This window comes from Marmota monax, unplaced genomic scaffold (assembly GCF_021218885.2).
Source record: "Marmota monax isolate L192 unplaced genomic scaffold, Marmota_monax_Labrador192_F-V1.1 WCK01_AAM20220418_F8-fsc00065, whole genome shotgun sequence".
NCBI lineage: Eukaryota > Metazoa > Chordata > Mammalia > Rodentia > Sciuridae > Marmota > Marmota monax.
The window spans coordinates 1,008,468-1,026,857 of NW_026694038.1; the positions used below are offsets into that span (position 1 = coordinate 1,008,468).

At 32.3% G+C, this 18,390-nt stretch overlaps 1 protein-coding gene across 3 annotated transcripts in view; it reads left to right on the forward strand.

The window, feature by feature from the left end:
• The window catches only part of Sema3a (semaphorin 3A), a 445,988-nt gene that overhangs the window by 390,476 nt on the left and 37,122 nt on the right, over nucleotides 1-18,390 (forward strand). For all 3 annotated transcript variants that reach the window (XM_046464206.2, XM_046464207.2, XM_058585486.1), the window contains 5 exons: nucleotides 6,005-6,147; nucleotides 8,190-8,304; nucleotides 8,395-8,464; nucleotides 12,407-12,551; nucleotides 16,149-16,368. In XM_046464206.2, the coding sequence (XP_046320162.1) occupies nucleotides 6,005-6,147; nucleotides 8,190-8,304; nucleotides 8,395-8,464; nucleotides 12,407-12,551; nucleotides 16,149-16,368 (693 nt within the window). The remainder of the gene's footprint in view (nucleotides 1-6,004; nucleotides 6,148-8,189; nucleotides 8,305-8,394; nucleotides 8,465-12,406; nucleotides 12,552-16,148; nucleotides 16,369-18,390) is intronic.

Genomic DNA, 18,390 nt, shown 5'->3' on the forward strand with positions numbered 1-18,390 from the left:
TATAGGCCTTAATGATGTCATTAATCAAAATGAGAAAGGTAGGAGAAGTGGGTTTGAAAGAAAAGTTGATGCCTTCCTTACTAAGGCATAATGAATTAAAGTTGCAGTGAATTATCTAGGAAAAGAATTTAAACCATAATTTTGAAATGTAGAATGAGATACAGGAAGAACAAGAAGGTTATTTCACCATAATTGAGGCTGTGGAAGTGAACAAATTCTCACAGAGAAATAGAAATATAGGAAAATTAAGAATACAGAAATAATGGAAGGAACACTAGGAAATGGTTTCTTTTATATAGGATTGGGAAGAAAAAACAAGTACCCAAAGAGAAATTGAGAAAGTTTAAGTTCAGAATCATGAAAGCCACACGAAGTCAGAAAAGCAATGAAAATTTCAGGAAGACCTGAATACCTTATTGTGCTGATCGCTGAAGACAACTAAGGAGGATGATTTGAAAGCTTCTCTTGCTTGTCAGTGAAATAGTAGTGAATGATACAGAAGGCTAAGTAGTAAAGACACAAGAGAGCCACATGGAACGTGGGGCCTGCCCCACCGTTCTGTGGTTTAGTGGATACAAGAAACTGCACGGTGTCTGGGAACTTCTTTGTATTTTCCTTTTACAGAATAAAGACATTGAAAAATTGGGAAAGACTGAAAACCCAGGAAATACCTATTTCCCTTTGTTTCTACATCTCCCCACTTGCTAATTTCTTCACTTTTCTTGGGGCATAGGGTCCATTCTCTCTCTCTCTTTTTTTTCTTTTACTCTGTTATCTTCCTAATCACTCTATCAGCTCAATTTTAATGACTTCAGGTTTAGTTCTGAGCTCTTCTTATCCATGATCTATGGGGCAGTGTCACAGAGCTCTCCTGTTGGACATACTGAACTGAGCTCACTCAGTTCCCACTCACCTATCTGCCTGCCCTTCCTCAGGTGTTCCCTGTCTCAGTGACTCTTCTCCAACAAATAGTTTGGATCAGAAGTTTCTTTATTTTCCACGGTTTTTGTTAGTACTCCATACATTCAGCAGCCTGTTGGTAAACATGCTTCATTAATTCTGCTCTCAAATGATCCCTGCCTCTGTCCCTTTCTCTGTTCACTGCCCCTAACACATCATTTCTCATTTGTGTTTCTCTCACAACCTTTAAATTGGTCTTCCTGCCTTCATTCTTGCCTCACTATAATTTTTTTTCTCTGCAGTATCCAAAGTGATTCTCCTAAAATAGTACCCTGATAAGTCATTAGTAAGTTTAACATACTTCAGTATTTCCCTCCAGAGCCATTAGAACATTTCTGGAATCTTGCTTATGTGCTCCTTCTACCTGAGGCACCTGGGTCATTCTACAGGTCTTGAAGTATATGACATATCTTCTAAGAAAAAAAATCACTGATTTCTTCAAGACGAGATCAATTGCCCCTTCTATTTCTAACTGCATTATTTTCAAACTCATTATTTTCAAATTTTTTTTTTGCGTGAAGTTTAAGAATTGGACTTGGCATGGTGGTGCACGCCTGTAATCCCAGTGACTTAGGAGGCTGAGGCAGGAGGATCCCAGTTCAAAGCCAGCCTCAGAAACTCTTAGAGGCTCTATGAAACTGTCTCAAAATTAAAGAAAAAAAAAGAAAGAAAGAGAGAGAGAGAAAAAGGGTTGGGGATATGACAGTGGTTAAGTGTCCCTGGGTTCAAGCCCAGGTACCAAAACAAACAAATGAAAAAAAACAAACAATCAAAATAAGAATTGGTATTGAATTGTTGGAATTTTCTTGCTGACAGTAATCACTCTTAGGACAGAAAGCATTTCACCATATTATCCTGTAATCTTCCACAATCCAGAGCACGGAGTAGGAACTTAGCAAACATTGATAAGTGAAAATATAAATGGTAAGTGAATGCATGAAAAATAAAGTTATTTAAATATTGGCTTGAGAGTACATAGATGGGGGCCCTAGACTTAGAAAGGAGGAGAACATTCTTCCATAGAAAACATAGAAAAGGAAGAAAAGAGAAATTTGTGCTAACTATATGGCCTTCTTATCACTCCAACAAACAAGACCATTTTTAGAGAGTAAAATAAGGGATGATACATTAACAGATTTGAAGAAAATAAGGATTCTTTTTAATAGTCACTGATAATAAATCTATATTGAGGCACTAAAAGCACATAGTTATTTGTTTAGCAATATGAGTTCTTGTTTAGTTTAGGAAAAATAGCTTGATTTTATAGCAAATCCATTTAGTATAATTATATTGTTTTTCTTGTCCTTGCTTGGAAGAGAAATAGAGCAGGGAAGAAAAGTTCTAGGGTTTTATAAAACAAGTACCGGGCAACTTCAGGAGTCCAAGAGTCAGGGATCATAGTGAGGATATTTGAAATGACTGATAGAATGTTCAGATTGAATGAAGAAGGGATTGACCAGTGAGGAAACTGGCTAAATGGATAGCATATGAGAAGACAAACCATAAGAAGGAAAGGAAAGGCAGAATGTGTAAGACTGAATAAGTGGAAATGAGTAGTGATTAGAGGTTTCTGACTAAAAAGGAGATTTTCTAAATTGAAAATATTAGAAAATGAATGACTCCTTTAAAATTCTTAGGAGATGTACTAAAATAGAGTCTTTATTCTGAAATGGGAATGCATGATTTTCCAAATCTACAATATAACTCAAATTCCTTGGATAAATTACACTAAATTGACAGTGTTTCCTTTCTAATAATCTATTCTCCCATATTGAAAAATTTGGTTCTCATTTTTCCTATATAATTTTATTTTTGGCTCTAGCCAATCCTAGGTGTGGGACTGTTGATAAAACCTCCTTGCCTATAGGATCAGATATAAAGGAAGGTTAGGATTGAAGGCTCTTCGACAATGAATGCGCCTGATAACTTATTTGGATTATTTCTCACTACAGCTGACTCTTGTAAAATAATAATTACCATACAAATATTTGAGACAAAAATAAGATGCTTGGTTATCTTCTCCCATGCCCAAACATCAAGTTATAAAAATATATATCAATACATGTAGTATGTTGCTTTCTTTATTGTCTGTTTTTTATTTCTAACATTACTTTTGTTAGATTGTACATTCCTGAGAATCAGGAATAGGTATATTTTTCATTTATTTTCTGTACAGTGTCTTGTGCGTATTTGCCAACTAATCAAAGGTAGTTGGATTTACGTACTTGGAATTCTATTTTATTTAAGTGCTTGCATGAACAACTACCCCAATTTGAGAGGTCACCTTAGAACACCTTTCTTCTCCATTGCTCCAGTAGTAAAGTTGAAGAATGTATGATTTCTCTGTCTACAGCTGCATTGTAATGAGATTCCCAAGTTTAGTGTATGATGGAGGCTTCTTTCAGTATCATCACAATGAAAATAATACATCTGTTAACATTTTACACAGTTGTTTTACATAACTTAATTTAAAAATATTTGTTTTTATATGAACTATTTATGACAGACAGGGTGAGTAGAACCCAATTTGAAATAACACAATTTGAAATAAAACCAGTTTGAAGTCAGTCATCTGAGAGGGAAGAGGCTTTCCAAAGTTCACAAATGTGATGTGACTGAGCTGAGTTCTTGCATGTATAGGTTTATGATGGAAATGTGTACACACACGTATGCATTACACATGTACACGCACTTGTGTGCACAAATGTATTAGTTGTGTACACATGCACATATGCATTTCTAGGAAATTAACTTCATCAATGCAGTACTACTAATTATTTGTTTTTTGTCTAGGATCTATGACTCTTAATTATTCTTCTTGTCATTTCATATGAGACAAATATGTATATATAAATGTATGTATACATATGAACAAGTCTAAATTTTTAAAAAACTATGCTTCAGGTAATTATTAAGAATCAAGCTTTGTTTAATACATCTTTAAAACTTCTGGTACTGATTCTACTTTAAAATCATTATTTGGTTATTCTTGTTCACTGGTACACTGAACTTTCAATATGAATAGGTAATCTTTCATATGTTTTATATTACTTACAGAGTCTGAATAATTTTCCTGAAAAGGAGTGAAATTTAGCCCTGTGAAATATATTCAGTGCATTGTCCCAGAGAAAACATTAAAAGGAGATTATAAGCATAGAACACATGACAGAGATGATTATTCGCAGGTGAAGATCAGGATTGAATATCTAGACTGTAAATGGGTAAAGCTAGTTTAGGGATTCTGATCTCTTTCCTGGTCTCTTAAGAATGGTGCTGACCCGTGTGTGTATATATTTCATTGTTACCTTAATAATGTAATACACCATGGAGTAAAGGTAGATTATTGTATGAATTTAAATGTCTACAATGTCCTAAGTGCTTTCAGCTTTTTAGCACATTACATGGTAAAGTCTTGAAGCCATTTCATATTTTTTTTTTTTTTTTTTTTTTTTTTTAAAGAGAGAGTGAGAGACAGAGAGTAAAGAGAGAATTTTTTTTTTAATATTTATTTTTTAGTTATCGGCGGGCACAACATCTTTGTTTGTATGTGGTGCTGAGGATCGAACCCGGGCCGCACGCATGCCAGGCGAGCGCGCCACCGCCTGAGCCACATCCCCAGCCCCATTTCATATTTTTTATATAGTCTGTCTGAGCCACAACCATATCAACCCAGTTATTTACAAAGTATTTTTTGAAGTGGGTTTCTGAACATTATGGATGTATGTTCTCACTAGTATAAGCAGACATATGTTTTTATGTTGTAGTTGTTGCTATTTTTTTCTTCTTCCCCTTCTTTCTTTTCCTTTTCCCTTTCTTCTGCTTCTTCTTCTTCTTTCTTTTTTCCTCTTCTCTTTCCTCCTTGCACAGATATTTATTGACTTCTCACTGTGTTTAAACTCTGCATTTAAACACCTTGTCAAAATATGCCAAGTCTTGCACTCAGACTTTTTATTCCATTAAGATGGTAAGGGCGATAGGCAACTAACAAATGACGATTTGATAGATGAATGGAGAAAAAGAGAGATTGCTTCAGATGTTGAACAGTGTTAGGGGAAAAACATCATGCAAGAAAATAAAATGAGAATGACCAGGAACAAGGATTTCATTGCTTTTGATGGAGTAGTCAATAAAGTCATTTAATGTAATATTTTAACAAAGACCTGAATAAAAATAAGAATCCAGCCCTGGCGTATGGGGGCAAAGGGTTACACAGGGAAGCTGACTCTGGGGCAAGACCAAAGGAGTCCTTTCTTAACAAGTTTGAGGACCAGGAAGGGGATATTGCTCTGTAGGAGTACATAGGAAGGAGAAGTAAGTAGGAGAAAAGGTGTGACAGGTAACATGGACAAGAATATAATCTTGTTGGGAGGAGTTTACATTTTATTATAAGTGAGTTGGAAAGATAATGGAGGCTGGGGGAAGGAAGTGACCTGTCAGAGTATCATTGGCTGTCATATGGAGAAAGACATGGAGGTTGGTAAGGTAGAAAGAGAGACTAGTTAGAAATCTATTTTAAACAAGATTGACAATAATGATTCAGAAAAGGATGGTCAAAAATTGTTATGAATGAGAATAATAGTGATAGAATACAGGACAGCAAGAGAAGACGCAAAAGTGAAGCCAAGGTTTTGGGCCTGAGTATTTATTACAATGACATTGTCATTTATTGTATAGGACTCACCTTTCTCTTCCCACCCATGCTTTGCTGGAATCAGGAACACACCAATTAATAGTTATTGTATGCCTGAAAGGGAGACTAGAAATGGTAATACCACTTAAAATCTGCAAAGTATTTGAATATCCAGTAATTCATTTGCGTTGCATATGGTCACACGGATGATTTGTATATCTACTTCTAACATATGATGTGATTTGTAATATACTTTGGAATGCATAAAGAACAGTTCTCATGTACTGAAAATTGAGCTAAGGAAATATTAATTTCTTGAGCTATATAAAAAATGGTTTAAGAGACAGTGAAATGGACTTAATCATATTCTTATTAAACTGTGAATTAATACATCTGCTGTAATTTGTCTCTCAGATCCAAGGTTCATCAGTGCTCACCTCATCCCAGAGAGTGACAACCCTGAAGATGACAAAGTATATTTTTTCTTCCGTGAAAATGCAATAGATGGAGAACATTCTGGAAAAGCCACCCATGCTAGAATAGGTCAGATATGCAAGGTGAGGTAAAAAAAAAACTGAAGAATTGTCATTGTCTACTCATGTTTTATTTCTTTTTATTTCTCATCATTTTCATTGAAAATTCAAAGGAAAAATGTCACTAAAATGTGTCTCCATACAAGAAATATTAAAATGGTAGAAAGTGATTGCAAATGCATTCTAGTTACTTTTGAGTAACTCTTCACAATCACAAATATGCAAATAAAGATTATGAGGTAACTGGTGTTATTTCACAATTACACTAAATGATCTTGGTTTGAAGTTCTGAAGATGTAAAATATTTTCATAGATATAGAGATATAAATTATATCTAGGAGAAATTTGGTATTTTCGTATTACATTATAAAGTTAGATATTAGAATAATATTGCTCATTAAATACTCATGAGTTAATTAGTACCAGCAACTAGAAGACATGAGAACAGTACTATTCTTTCCTTCTGCAGTGTATAGGGTGAAAAAAATGTGGAAAAAAGTTAGCACATATTAAAGCATCTTTCAAAAAGAAAATCACAAAAACAGATCCAAGAAATTTTCAAATTCAATTCTTCCTTTTTTAGGGAAAAATAACAAAACATTTGAAATATTTTTATGGTCTCTTTTTTTATCCCCAAATAATCTAATTCTTTGTCTCTGGCATGTTCAATTACTAGAAAATTAAGTTTTTAACTCTCTGGGAATGTACAAACAAAATATTATTGATAAAACTCATTTCTCCACAAAATATAGATAATTTTTAAAGTATTACTTACAAGGGTTAAAAAATATAGTTAAGAAAATCATATAAACAAAAGTTAAATCAATGCACTATTTTGGAAGAAATCTATATGTTCCTTCAATGTATGCACATAAATATTATTTTAAAAGACTATAGTAAATATATAACATTATAATAGAATTTATTGCTACATTTAGATTAAAACTCAGTTGTATTTACAGTGAGAGTACACTTTCAAAATATTTTCTCTGGAATGAGTTTCCTTTATTAAGGTTTATGCAAATATTTTCTCAGTGTGTTATTTGTAAAGTATAAATTCTTTCAATACCTTAAGCTTTGAAAGTAGTTGATGCTAGCTTCTTTTATTGGGGAATATATTTTCAGTATAGATTATGAGGCATGGATTTATCATTCATTCAGTAAATATTCACTCTGTGCCTATTGTATACCAAGTATTGGCTGTAAACCAGTATTAAAAACAAAGAAACAACAACAACAACAAAAAACATACACATGGTAATTAGGAACAAGAGACATCAGTAAAACAAAACAAACACAACAGTAAATAAATGTTCATCCATGGCCGAGTGGTAACAGGATGGGAAAAGTGAAGTGACTTTTTAAAGATTAATTGTTTTGTAATCTCAAAAAAAATGAATGCATCCTAGTGACTCGGGACACTGGAACAGGAGGACTGTTAGTTCAAAGTCAGTCTCAGCAAAAGCGAGGCACTACACAACTCATTGAGACCCTGACTCTACATAAAATACAAAATAAAGCTGGGAATGTGGCTCAGTGAACAAGTGGCCCTGAGTTCAATCTCCAGTACAAAAAAAAAAAAATTGAATGTATTTTTCATGTAAGACATGATGCTGTAAAATATGTACATATTGTAGATAGATAAATCAAGCAAATTAACATGTGTATTTCCTCACATATTAAGAATTCTTTGCAGTGAGAATGCTTAGAATCCACTTTCTTAACAATTTTAAAGAATATAGTAGATTTTTATTTTCTACTATCACCATTGGACATTTATTGTGAGAAGTTCCTTGAATAAAATTTGAGTCAATGATTTGACCAATGATATAATAAAAAATAAAAAATGATATTTACTTGTGTCTGGTCATTTACAATGCTTATGGAAATTTTGAAAATTTAGGAATTAAGAACTCCCTTGGTTGCATAAAGAACTGTTTTTTTTTCTTCTGTTTTTTTAAGAAAGATGACAAATTTTTGTATTGGTCTTAATATACAAAAAAAATAAATATTTCAAATTAATGTTTGCATGCACAGGAACTAAAACTGGCTATTTCTCCTTTTAGAATGACTTTGGAGGACACAGAAGTCTGGTGAATAAATGGACAACATTCCTTAAGGCTCGTCTGATTTGCTCAGTGCCAGGCCCAAATGGCATAGACACCCATTTTGATGAACTGCGTAAGTGGTTGGTGTTCACGCAGAGGACATTTGTTCAGTCTTTTCCATAACTGTAAAAATGCAACTTTCCCCAATTTTGTTTTCAAACAGAGGATGTATTCCTAATGAACTCTAAAGATCCTAAAAACCCAATTGTATATGGAGTGTTTACAACATCCAGGTAAATAACTTTTATTTCCATTTTATGCAAGAAACCTCTTGTCCTTTAATTTTTTGGAGTGTCTTTAACTATTGAAAATATAATTTTTCAAAGAACCATGTTGCTTTAATCTTTTGAGCTACATTCTTGAGTAGCTTAAATAAGTTATGACCAAAGTAATTGTTTTTAAAAGCGAGTTTTAGTAAAGAATATCATCATAGTAAACAGAACGGTAAAACAGTTTGAAAAGTTTGTGTTGTATCCAAGGTTCATCTTTTGAGTTTAAACATTTGAATGAAGTCTAGACTATTATCAAAATGATATCTGAGTTTGTGAAAGTATTTGGAGCAATATAAACTTAGGGTAAAGAAACTTAATTTATAACTTATGAATTATATGTATACATATAGCTTAATTTAGTACTCATATATTTATAAATTAATATATACTTAAAATCTCTGTCTTAGTCTCTTTAATCAATTGCAAAATAAATTAGGTAAAAGAAAAGCTCAGATATTCTTTGGTACCAGCAATTCCACTGATATGAGAGTAATTTCTCTGATCAGATGGTTGGCATGAAAATCTGAGAGGAAAACGCATCTAGAAATGCCAATGTATCCATGGTCCTTTGGTTACCCTCTTTTCCACCTATCTAGTCTTCACTATATTTTTCTGTATATCTCTGGAATTAAAGCAAGAATTTACAGGTTTAGGAAAAACTGAATACTCACAAATGAAACTACTAAATTGCTCTTGGATACTTTTAAAAAGCATTAATAAAACTTCAGTTATTTATACTTTAAAGTTTTAGTAGTCTTGGAGCTGGGGTTGTGGCTCAGCAGTAGAGTACTCACCTAGCACATGCAAAGCCCTGGGTTTGATCCTCAGCACATAAAAATAAATAAATAAAATAAAGATATTGTGTCAACTACAACTAAAAAAATACTTTAAAAAAAGCTTTAGTAGTAGTCTCTCTCTCTCTCTCTCTCTCTCTCTCTCTCTCTCTCTCTCTCTCTCTCCTTCTCTCTCTCTGTAAGAGTCTACTTAATTTGTTATTGGCCATCCTGTAATACATATTTTTAAAATAATGGTATAATAAGTTCTAATGAGATCAAACAACAAAACCTGAACGCTAAATTAGTACTGGGTTTAAACCTATGTTCTATTTTATATATAATATAAAATTCAGTCTTCATTTCCTTCATTTCCCCCTTCACCTTTCACTTCCACTCCACCTTTCAGTTCTTTCTGTCCTTCTCCCTTCTTCTGCTTTCTTTCCCTTTCCACAATTTCTCTTCTCCCAATTTTTCATCTTTCTTTCCTGAGGCTCTTGCTGTCAATTGAGCAACAATTATCTCTCCATCATTATATTCAGTATAAATTTCACATCACCGGGTGTTGTTGCAAGAATTCATATATATTTATATGAATACAAATGTGAATATATATTGGCATATTGGTAAAATATTTAAAAGAAAAAGAATTCAAATCTATAGTCAGAAAAAGCTCTGTTAGTCATTGTGATAGCATGAAAGAAAGATTAACTGCAACGTCCAACACTAGTTTATTCTGCAAATATTAAAGCTGTTACACACTTCTTGGATGCATTTACTTAATTTTAAACATTAATATGTCCAAATGGAGAAACCTACTTTACTAAATTTATATATAAGCTTTTGTACCAACATATTTCTTCCCTTTGATGTAAAAACAATACAAAAGAAGTGAAGACTGTAGTAGGAGACTCAAGTCAACCAAAAATTCATCCCTTTTTTCTGCTTCCTCCTCACTGCTTAGTACAGTAGTTCTCAGACATATGTGTTAGAATCAACTAAAGAATTTGTTAAAATTTGGGTTGCTATTTTTTGTGACCAATTAAATAAATGAATTTAAATAGAAAAAAATAAATGACAAATAATTAAAATTGAGAATGCCAGCCCCATTCCCAGAGTTCCTGAGACAGGAGGAATGAGATGGAGGATCCTAAGAATTTACATTTCTGACAAGTTCCCAGGTGATGCCTGTGTTGTTGGTCTAGGGACCTCACTTTGCCAGTAGCTTAACGAGTGATAGAATTTCACCTCTCAATTTCCATGACATAGATATTTGTTTGTGAGTGTGTCTTGATAGCTGAAAATCATATCCATCAAATCTTTCAATGATGACTGATTACATGAATAAATAAGCAAAACTTGTAGCAATGGAAAAGGGATGTACACAATAAACTACATTACCAACTCTGATGCATCACATGTGTTAATTAGCTATTTATTCTATCACAAAAACATTAAATTTCATATATACCTATTGACGTTTACCATGAATAAAGTGCCATGTGGTAAGTAATTGATATTGCAGGAAAGGAACCAGCCAATCCCTTCCCTCATGAAGCTTGCAGTTTCCAAAAATAAATTGGTAGGAACACAAGGTTTGCATTAGTCTGATTTATATGTCATTTTCTGTGGGGTGAGACCAACTTAAAGATAAGTATTTTTTTATTGTAAAAAGTGTACAACTGTATAATATGTTTGTGTAAATACATTCTGCAAGTCATATTTATATAAGCAAAATAAAATGGAAAATTTTGGCAGCTCAGTGACCAATCTCCATTTTACTTCAGTTACATGATTTTATTCAGTAAAATGATGAAAATAATTGTTTAATGCTTGGCTTTAACTTGGGAAAAATAACTACTACTTAAAACTACTTTCTCTGTTGGAAATAGATTATTTTAAATGTTTTCAAAAATATCAAACTATGTTATTAGATCTAATAGCTTTTGGTTTGGGGTATAAAAAACACTATAATGTAAACCAGGTCTGGTGGTTCATGCCTGTTATCCCAGCTACTGAGGAGATTAAAATAGGAGGATCACAAGTTCAAGGTCAACCTGGGAAACTTAGTGAGACTCAGTCTCAAAGAAAAAGGAAAAGGAAAAAAAAGTTCATAGCATGTGCATTTTTTTCATTATATATATATATATATATATATATATATGTATATATATACATATATATACACACACAAATACACACATATGTATAATACATCAATACATATTTAAAAGAAAATATTATATATATATATATTTACATATATATATAAGACAAATAATTTACCATTGACTATTCAATTATGCACTAGTTCCAACTTATAAATTCTTTTTTTTTTCTTTTTCAATTTGTTCTAATTAGTTATACATGACAGTAGAATGCATTTTGATACATTGTACACAAATGAAGCACAACTTCTCCTTCCTCTGGCTGAACATGGTGCAGAATAACAGCAGTAGTGTAATCATACATGAATATAGGGTAATAACATCTGTCTCAGTCCAATGTCCTTCCCATCACTCCCCTTCTGTCACTCTCCTCTGCACAATCCAAAGTCCCTTCAATCTCCATTTCACCCCATTATGGATCATCATCCACTTAAAGAAAACATTTGGTCTTTGGTTCTTTGAGTTTGGCTTATTTCACTTAGCATGATATTCTCTAGCTCCATCCATTTACCTGCAAATGCCATAATTTTATTCCTCTTTAAGGCTGAGTAAATTCTTAAAAATTCTTGCTTGTTTAAAAGTTTTCTGGTTTCAGTAATGGTGCTTGAGGCTTAAACATGTTGTAAATTTTTATTTCCAAATGACATTAAAGTTAAATACTCATTTAGAACAGATTTTCTCTGTATTTTTTCTAATAGTCTGTTTGATATGAATGCATATATTCTGTGAATACTAAAAAAAATGGTTTCATTGTGCTATTTTTGAGAAATCATAATTTGTTCTCTTGTGCATTGTTAAAATACATTCGTCTGACTAAAATATTCTTAATATAATATTATTGCTAAAATTTATATTCAAGTTTAGATAATATATGAAATTTAGTAACTCATTCTCAAATTCACATGCCTTTTTATAAGGATGAACATCAGTTTTTATTCTCTTTTTTTTGTTGTTGTTTTCAGTAACATCTTCAAGGGATCAGCAGTATGTATGTACAGCATGAGCGATGTGAGAAGGGTGTTCCTTGGTCCATATGCTCACAGGGATGGTCCCAACTACCAATGGGTGCCCTATCAAGGAAGAGTTCCCTACCCACGGCCAGGAACTGTAAGTGGCTTAAATTTTTTAACATGTGAAATGAGTTTATTTCTGCCAAAGGTAAAAAACAAATGCAGCTACAAACAAACACTAAGTACAGATAATATAGAACAAAGATTCAAAGATTAAAAATGAAAGCATGGGCAGGATTTTGTGTGATTCCAATAGAATTCTACATTCATTGCAGATGTCAATATTAAATTTAGTCTTAACCATTTAATATGCATAATTTGTTTTGTTCTGTTTTTGGTCCTGAAGATTAAACACAGGGGCACTGTATCACTGAGCTACATCCCCAGCCCTTTTAATTTGAACTTTTGAAAAATAGTAACATTGCATTCTCATTCTCTCTCTCTCTCTCTCTCTCTCTCTTTCTGAATGGGATACAGTGGAAATGACCTTCATGGAGGGTTGAAACTAATAGGATATATGTGATCTTAAATGTCAGATTGTAGGGAAGACTCGGCTTGTGTATTATATTGGAGAAAAACTATTATAACCAATATTATCATTTCATGCGACTGGACAAAGTAGGTAAAGAAGATATTTAAAAGAAGATACATCAAAAAAGAGCAGGGCTAAATATCCAACTGTCTACCTCTCCCTTTCACTTCATAATTGTGGGCACACCAGGTCTAAAAGGAAAATTGGATAGAACCCAAAATAAAACCAGCTTTCAATATTCAATTGAAAGTAGAGACTGGACAAGTAAAGAAACATATCAATAAGATGAAAAACAGTGAAGGTGACTTCACTGTATGATGTCAGAGGTAAAGAATAGCTGGATAGAACCATTCATGAGTGTAACTTTTTCTAATATTAGTGATTTTTTTGTTTTTTGGTACCACGGAGTAAACTCAGGGGCACTCAACCACCAAGCCATATTGCCAGCCCCTTTTTATCTTTTGTTTAGAGACAGGGTCTCACTAAGTTGCTTAGAGCCTCACTAAATTTCTGAGTTTGGCTTTGAACTTGTGATCCTCCTGCCTCAGCCTCCCAAGCTGCTGGGATTATAGGCATGCACCACTGCACCCGGCATGCTAATAAATCTTTGAGGAAATACTTTTATATAATGAAAAAAACATGCATTTGAAGTTTAGGCTTTAGTTTTACTGTCATGCTTTAATATTCTATTGAATTCAAGTAAATTATGTTTTTAAAATTATTTTATTAAATGTAGCAAACTTTTAATATTCTTATGTTCTCTGTGTTGATAAATTATTTGTGAGAGAATAAAAAATTTACATTTTACAAATATTCTAGCTGATGAATCTTGAAGCATTCTAAAGTAGAATTTCAGAATAAATAGCTAAGATGGAATATCTATTGATTATAGAAAATAAAATGGGGTTTACAAAAAACAAACTATTTACTCTGTATCTTAATGATAATTTGTTTTTATTTGTTAGTGATAGTTTATATTTCTATGGCTAAGAGTGTCTTTTAAACACAAATCAACTCTTCCCAGGTTCACTGCAATTAATTTGATGGCACTTTTTAAATTTTTTTAAATTTGGTACTGGGGATTGAACCTAGGGGTGCTTAACCTCTGAGCCACATTCTCATGTCTTTTTTTCTTTTTTAATAATTTATTTGGAGACTCACTACTAGTTTCTGAGTCTGGTTTTGAACTCACCATCCTTCTGCCTCAGCCTCCCGAACCACTGGGATGATGACACTCCTGAGTTAGATACTATGCTACTATTTTGAGCTACAAAGATGAACTTAGTTTTCTATCTGAATATGTGTACAATATATTTGGGATTAATAAAAATAGGAATTAGGAAAAAAAGGTGGAAATTATTGTATTCTGAACCCTAGTATAAGGGAAGTTTTATACATACATAGCATAACTCCTGTATCTGTATATAGATATGGACCTCAATAGCCAGTGTTTTTTTCCCATGTCACAGATGAAAACTGTGAAGCAAGAGATGTTAAGTAATGGAACCAGTATTCAATCTAGGCAGCTTAGTTCTCACCTACTATTCATATGTAGTTGTTATAAATCAGCAAGCAGTAGACTCTAAGTGTTAGAGACAGGAGGCAGGAAGCATTGCCTGATCTAGGAGCTAGAGGTGACATCTAGCTCTGTGAATGAAGTTCACCTGATAAGTGTATCCCAAAAGGTGCTGGCTGAGCACATATTATTCTATCAACGCTACTGAGACAAAATATTAAATGACTTTAATATGTCAGTACCACAGCATTTTCTTTCATCTTTAACAAATTTATAAACTAAGTTGTGTATGATAAGTAAGACAGTAAGACAAAAGAATAAGGCAAATCATAAGAGATATTAAAATAAATAAATCCCTTGCATTAACTTTAAATCACACATTTCTACACATTTTTGCAAAATTTTACATGGTAGTAAAGCACACAAATAATTTTCAGTGTCTTGTTTTTTACTGTTTCTTCCAGGTTTTTAATATAGATATTTGATATTTCTATAACATTAATTAAATAATTTTATAATTTGCTTACAAAACAAAGAGTAAATTCTTAAATCCATCATTATACTATTTATGTCTGCATACATGCATATACATACATAAATATGCATATATGTATCTTCATATTTTAAGACAGATTTATTTTATTTCTCATGAATTATTAATGGTTTCTTCAAGGTAATAGCAAAAACAATTGATTTCTCATTCTAGGCTTCTTGGAAGATCAGGATTGTCTCTTAATTATATTTCATCTCCCAAGCTTTTACATTAAAGGGCAGAAATTATTGAAACTAAGACAAGAAGTATGAGATTGGAGATACTGTACTCTAGGAACACTTGTGCTACATAAGTAAATGCAATGAAAAGAGACATAGTAAAATCTTCATTTTTCTCATTTGATTTATTGCCTTATGTACAGTTTTTTTCTAGCTGGAGGTGGCACTATGCCAGCGAACAATGATGCTTCCTTTACGACTTCTGGTCATGATGTCATTCTGAGTGGTCAGTTTTCCGTCATGCCAGTTGCTGAGCAGTTTGAATAATACTTCTCCTATTTTTATAAAATTGTACTTATTAAAGTCATAGATGATAGTTTTTTAGGGTTATGTTATAAATAAAGCAATAAAGAATTATTTATATTGCCTTTTAGCTTGAAAAGAAATTATCCTTTAGGGTGATAATATAGTAAAAAAATTAAATGTATCCAAGAAAATCATTAACTTTCTCTAATCATAGCATTAATTTCATTAGTTGTTGCAGATTTTATTCACTATATCAAATATCCATCATATAAATAAAGCATGTGATGGCATAAGTAATAGAATTATCATATACCTCCTGTACACTGAATTCATCAAATGGATTTGAAGTATTTGGTAAAGAGTAATAGCATAACTCCTATTGAGAAAACTATATTTAGAAAATATATACTGCTTTCAAATTAGCATATTGCATATATCAATTTAAGTAGTTGATAATTGGTAACAACTAATTATTACTCATTTAGTTTATTAGTGTAAAAAATAAGTATCTGACTTTGAACAATTGTCATAAGTTTAGAGTCCCAGACCATTAAGGCAATATGTGTTATAATTTATAATCTTATTTGTCAGATTTTAATCAAAAAATATTTTTCTCTTTATCCTGATAGTGTCCCAGTAAAACATTTGGTGGGTTTGACTCTACAAAGGACCTTCCTGATGATGTTATAACCTTCGCACGAAGTCATCCAGCCATGTACAATCCAGTGTTTCCTATTAATAACCGTCCAATAATGATCAAGACAGATGTAAATTACCAGTTTACACAAATTGTAGTAGATAGAGTGGATGCAGAAGATGGCCAGTATGATGTCATGTTTATTGGAACAGGTACAATTTTTTCACTTTAGCTATACATTTTCTTCTAAAACAATGTATTTAACTGGTTAAATATATAAAGAACTGAAGGCAGATTTATTGTCACTTTTAAGGTATAGTTCACCTCTAGTAAATGAATAAACCCTCAAGTATTCTACCATTACAAAGATATTATCTTTTAAAATAAGTTGAGGCATATTAATTTAAAAGAGATTTCCTTCTCAAAGAAAAGTTGATAAATGTAAAGCTAATGATTAGGTAAATAATCAATGTTCATAATTGACTCATAACTCATTTCTGGTTAGTAGCTTTTTAGAACAAAGATGTATTTTCCAAACCATGCCTGAAATTCCCAGGACATTCAGTAATGTTTCCAGAATATAATAATACAAGATTAACTGAGCTTTAAAATTACTATACAGTGAAAAGCTTCCAGCAAATAAATGCTAGTATCAAACTTTATTCATTGTTTCTGCTATATAATGAGAAGAAAAAAAGAAAGAGGTCTTCATAAGAAAACCCCAAAATTGATACAGAACATCATCAAATATCTTACTATAGAAACTTACCAACAGCTTTTTACTAATTTCATTATTAGAGACAAAAAGTTTGCAGATATATTTTCAGAATTAATTCCATTATTGTTATGACAATATTTTATTTTCCACTACTCTTTTTATTAGTAATACTATTTTGAAAGTACCAGTTACAAATCTGAAACTTGCTACTTAGGGTCAGATTCCAAGGTAATAAATTTGTAGTCTCCATTAATGTTGTTAACTGACATAAATCAATGGAAAACAGAGTGAGTGCTCCACTAAAACCTTGTATAATAACATTTATTTTCCCTTGGTGAGAAATAGGGGGAAAAAATCACATTAACTACTCCTGCAGAATGGCAACTGTGCAATAATTGCTTTAAAGACTTAAAGTTTTATATGGAAATTATGAAATGCTATGCTATAAGGTGTATCAAGGTCAGGTCCTGAGCAATATGTTAAAGTCTACTTTTATGGGTAAAGTAGTTTCTCTATCAAATAAAAAGAATTCCAATGAGATCCAGGCTTCCAAAAGAGTCAATGAATAGTCCGTACCAATTTCAGGTTGTAAAAATCTTTAGAAAGCATAAGATAATGGGATTTTTTTTCAGCAAATATTAGTTTATCATTTAATGTCAACTTATAATTGAATCTCTCTGCAAAATAATTAAATTGACTCAATAATGTCACACTTGCCTTCTTCTTCACCTCTGGCTTAAACTTTTGGGAAGTCCCTCACTCACTTTCAAAATAAGGAAGCTTCTGGGCATTTGACCAAAAAAAACCCAGTTGTAGGCTTTTAATTCCTCTTGGACACAAACTGTTTTTAAGGCACCAATTTAATGAGAATGTTGAATGTCTGATGATGTGGATGGTTATAGGTCAGTACAGTCCAGGGTCATCTGTCAGCAAAGTAAATTGATTACAGTAATTGTATCTTTTAACTAAGTTGCACATCATCATGTATTGATCCTTGTTGAGTAATCTGATTCAATTTGTGTGAAATTGTTTGAAATACTGCTTGGTAAAACTTGATCTGGATCACAGATAAAGTTGTATTTGGGTACTGGGGACCTGATCAGAGGCAGTGAGTAGATTAACCTGATTTCCCTTTAATCTTCAGTGTTGTGAGTCGTCCAAGGTCCTATAAACATAGAAGGATCCTCTTTAAAGAGTATTTTTTTTAACTTTGTAAGGGATAAGCTAGCAGCCTTTCTTAATCATAGGTAATGCATCCTGTTGGTCCTCTGAAAACGGTTATTAACAGCATAAATACATTTAATTGTTTTTCTGGTATAACATATTTTTATTGGTCATGTTTTCTTCATATATAGTCATTTAAACTTGATTAAAATGGACCAAGTAAAGCTAAAAAGAATCAATCAAGTTTAGTCACAATTGAAATGTCCAAGAGTTGATTTTTTTAAGTTTAGGATGACACTGTTGTAGATTTTATCAAGGAATAGGAACATAACCATATGTTGAAAATCAATAT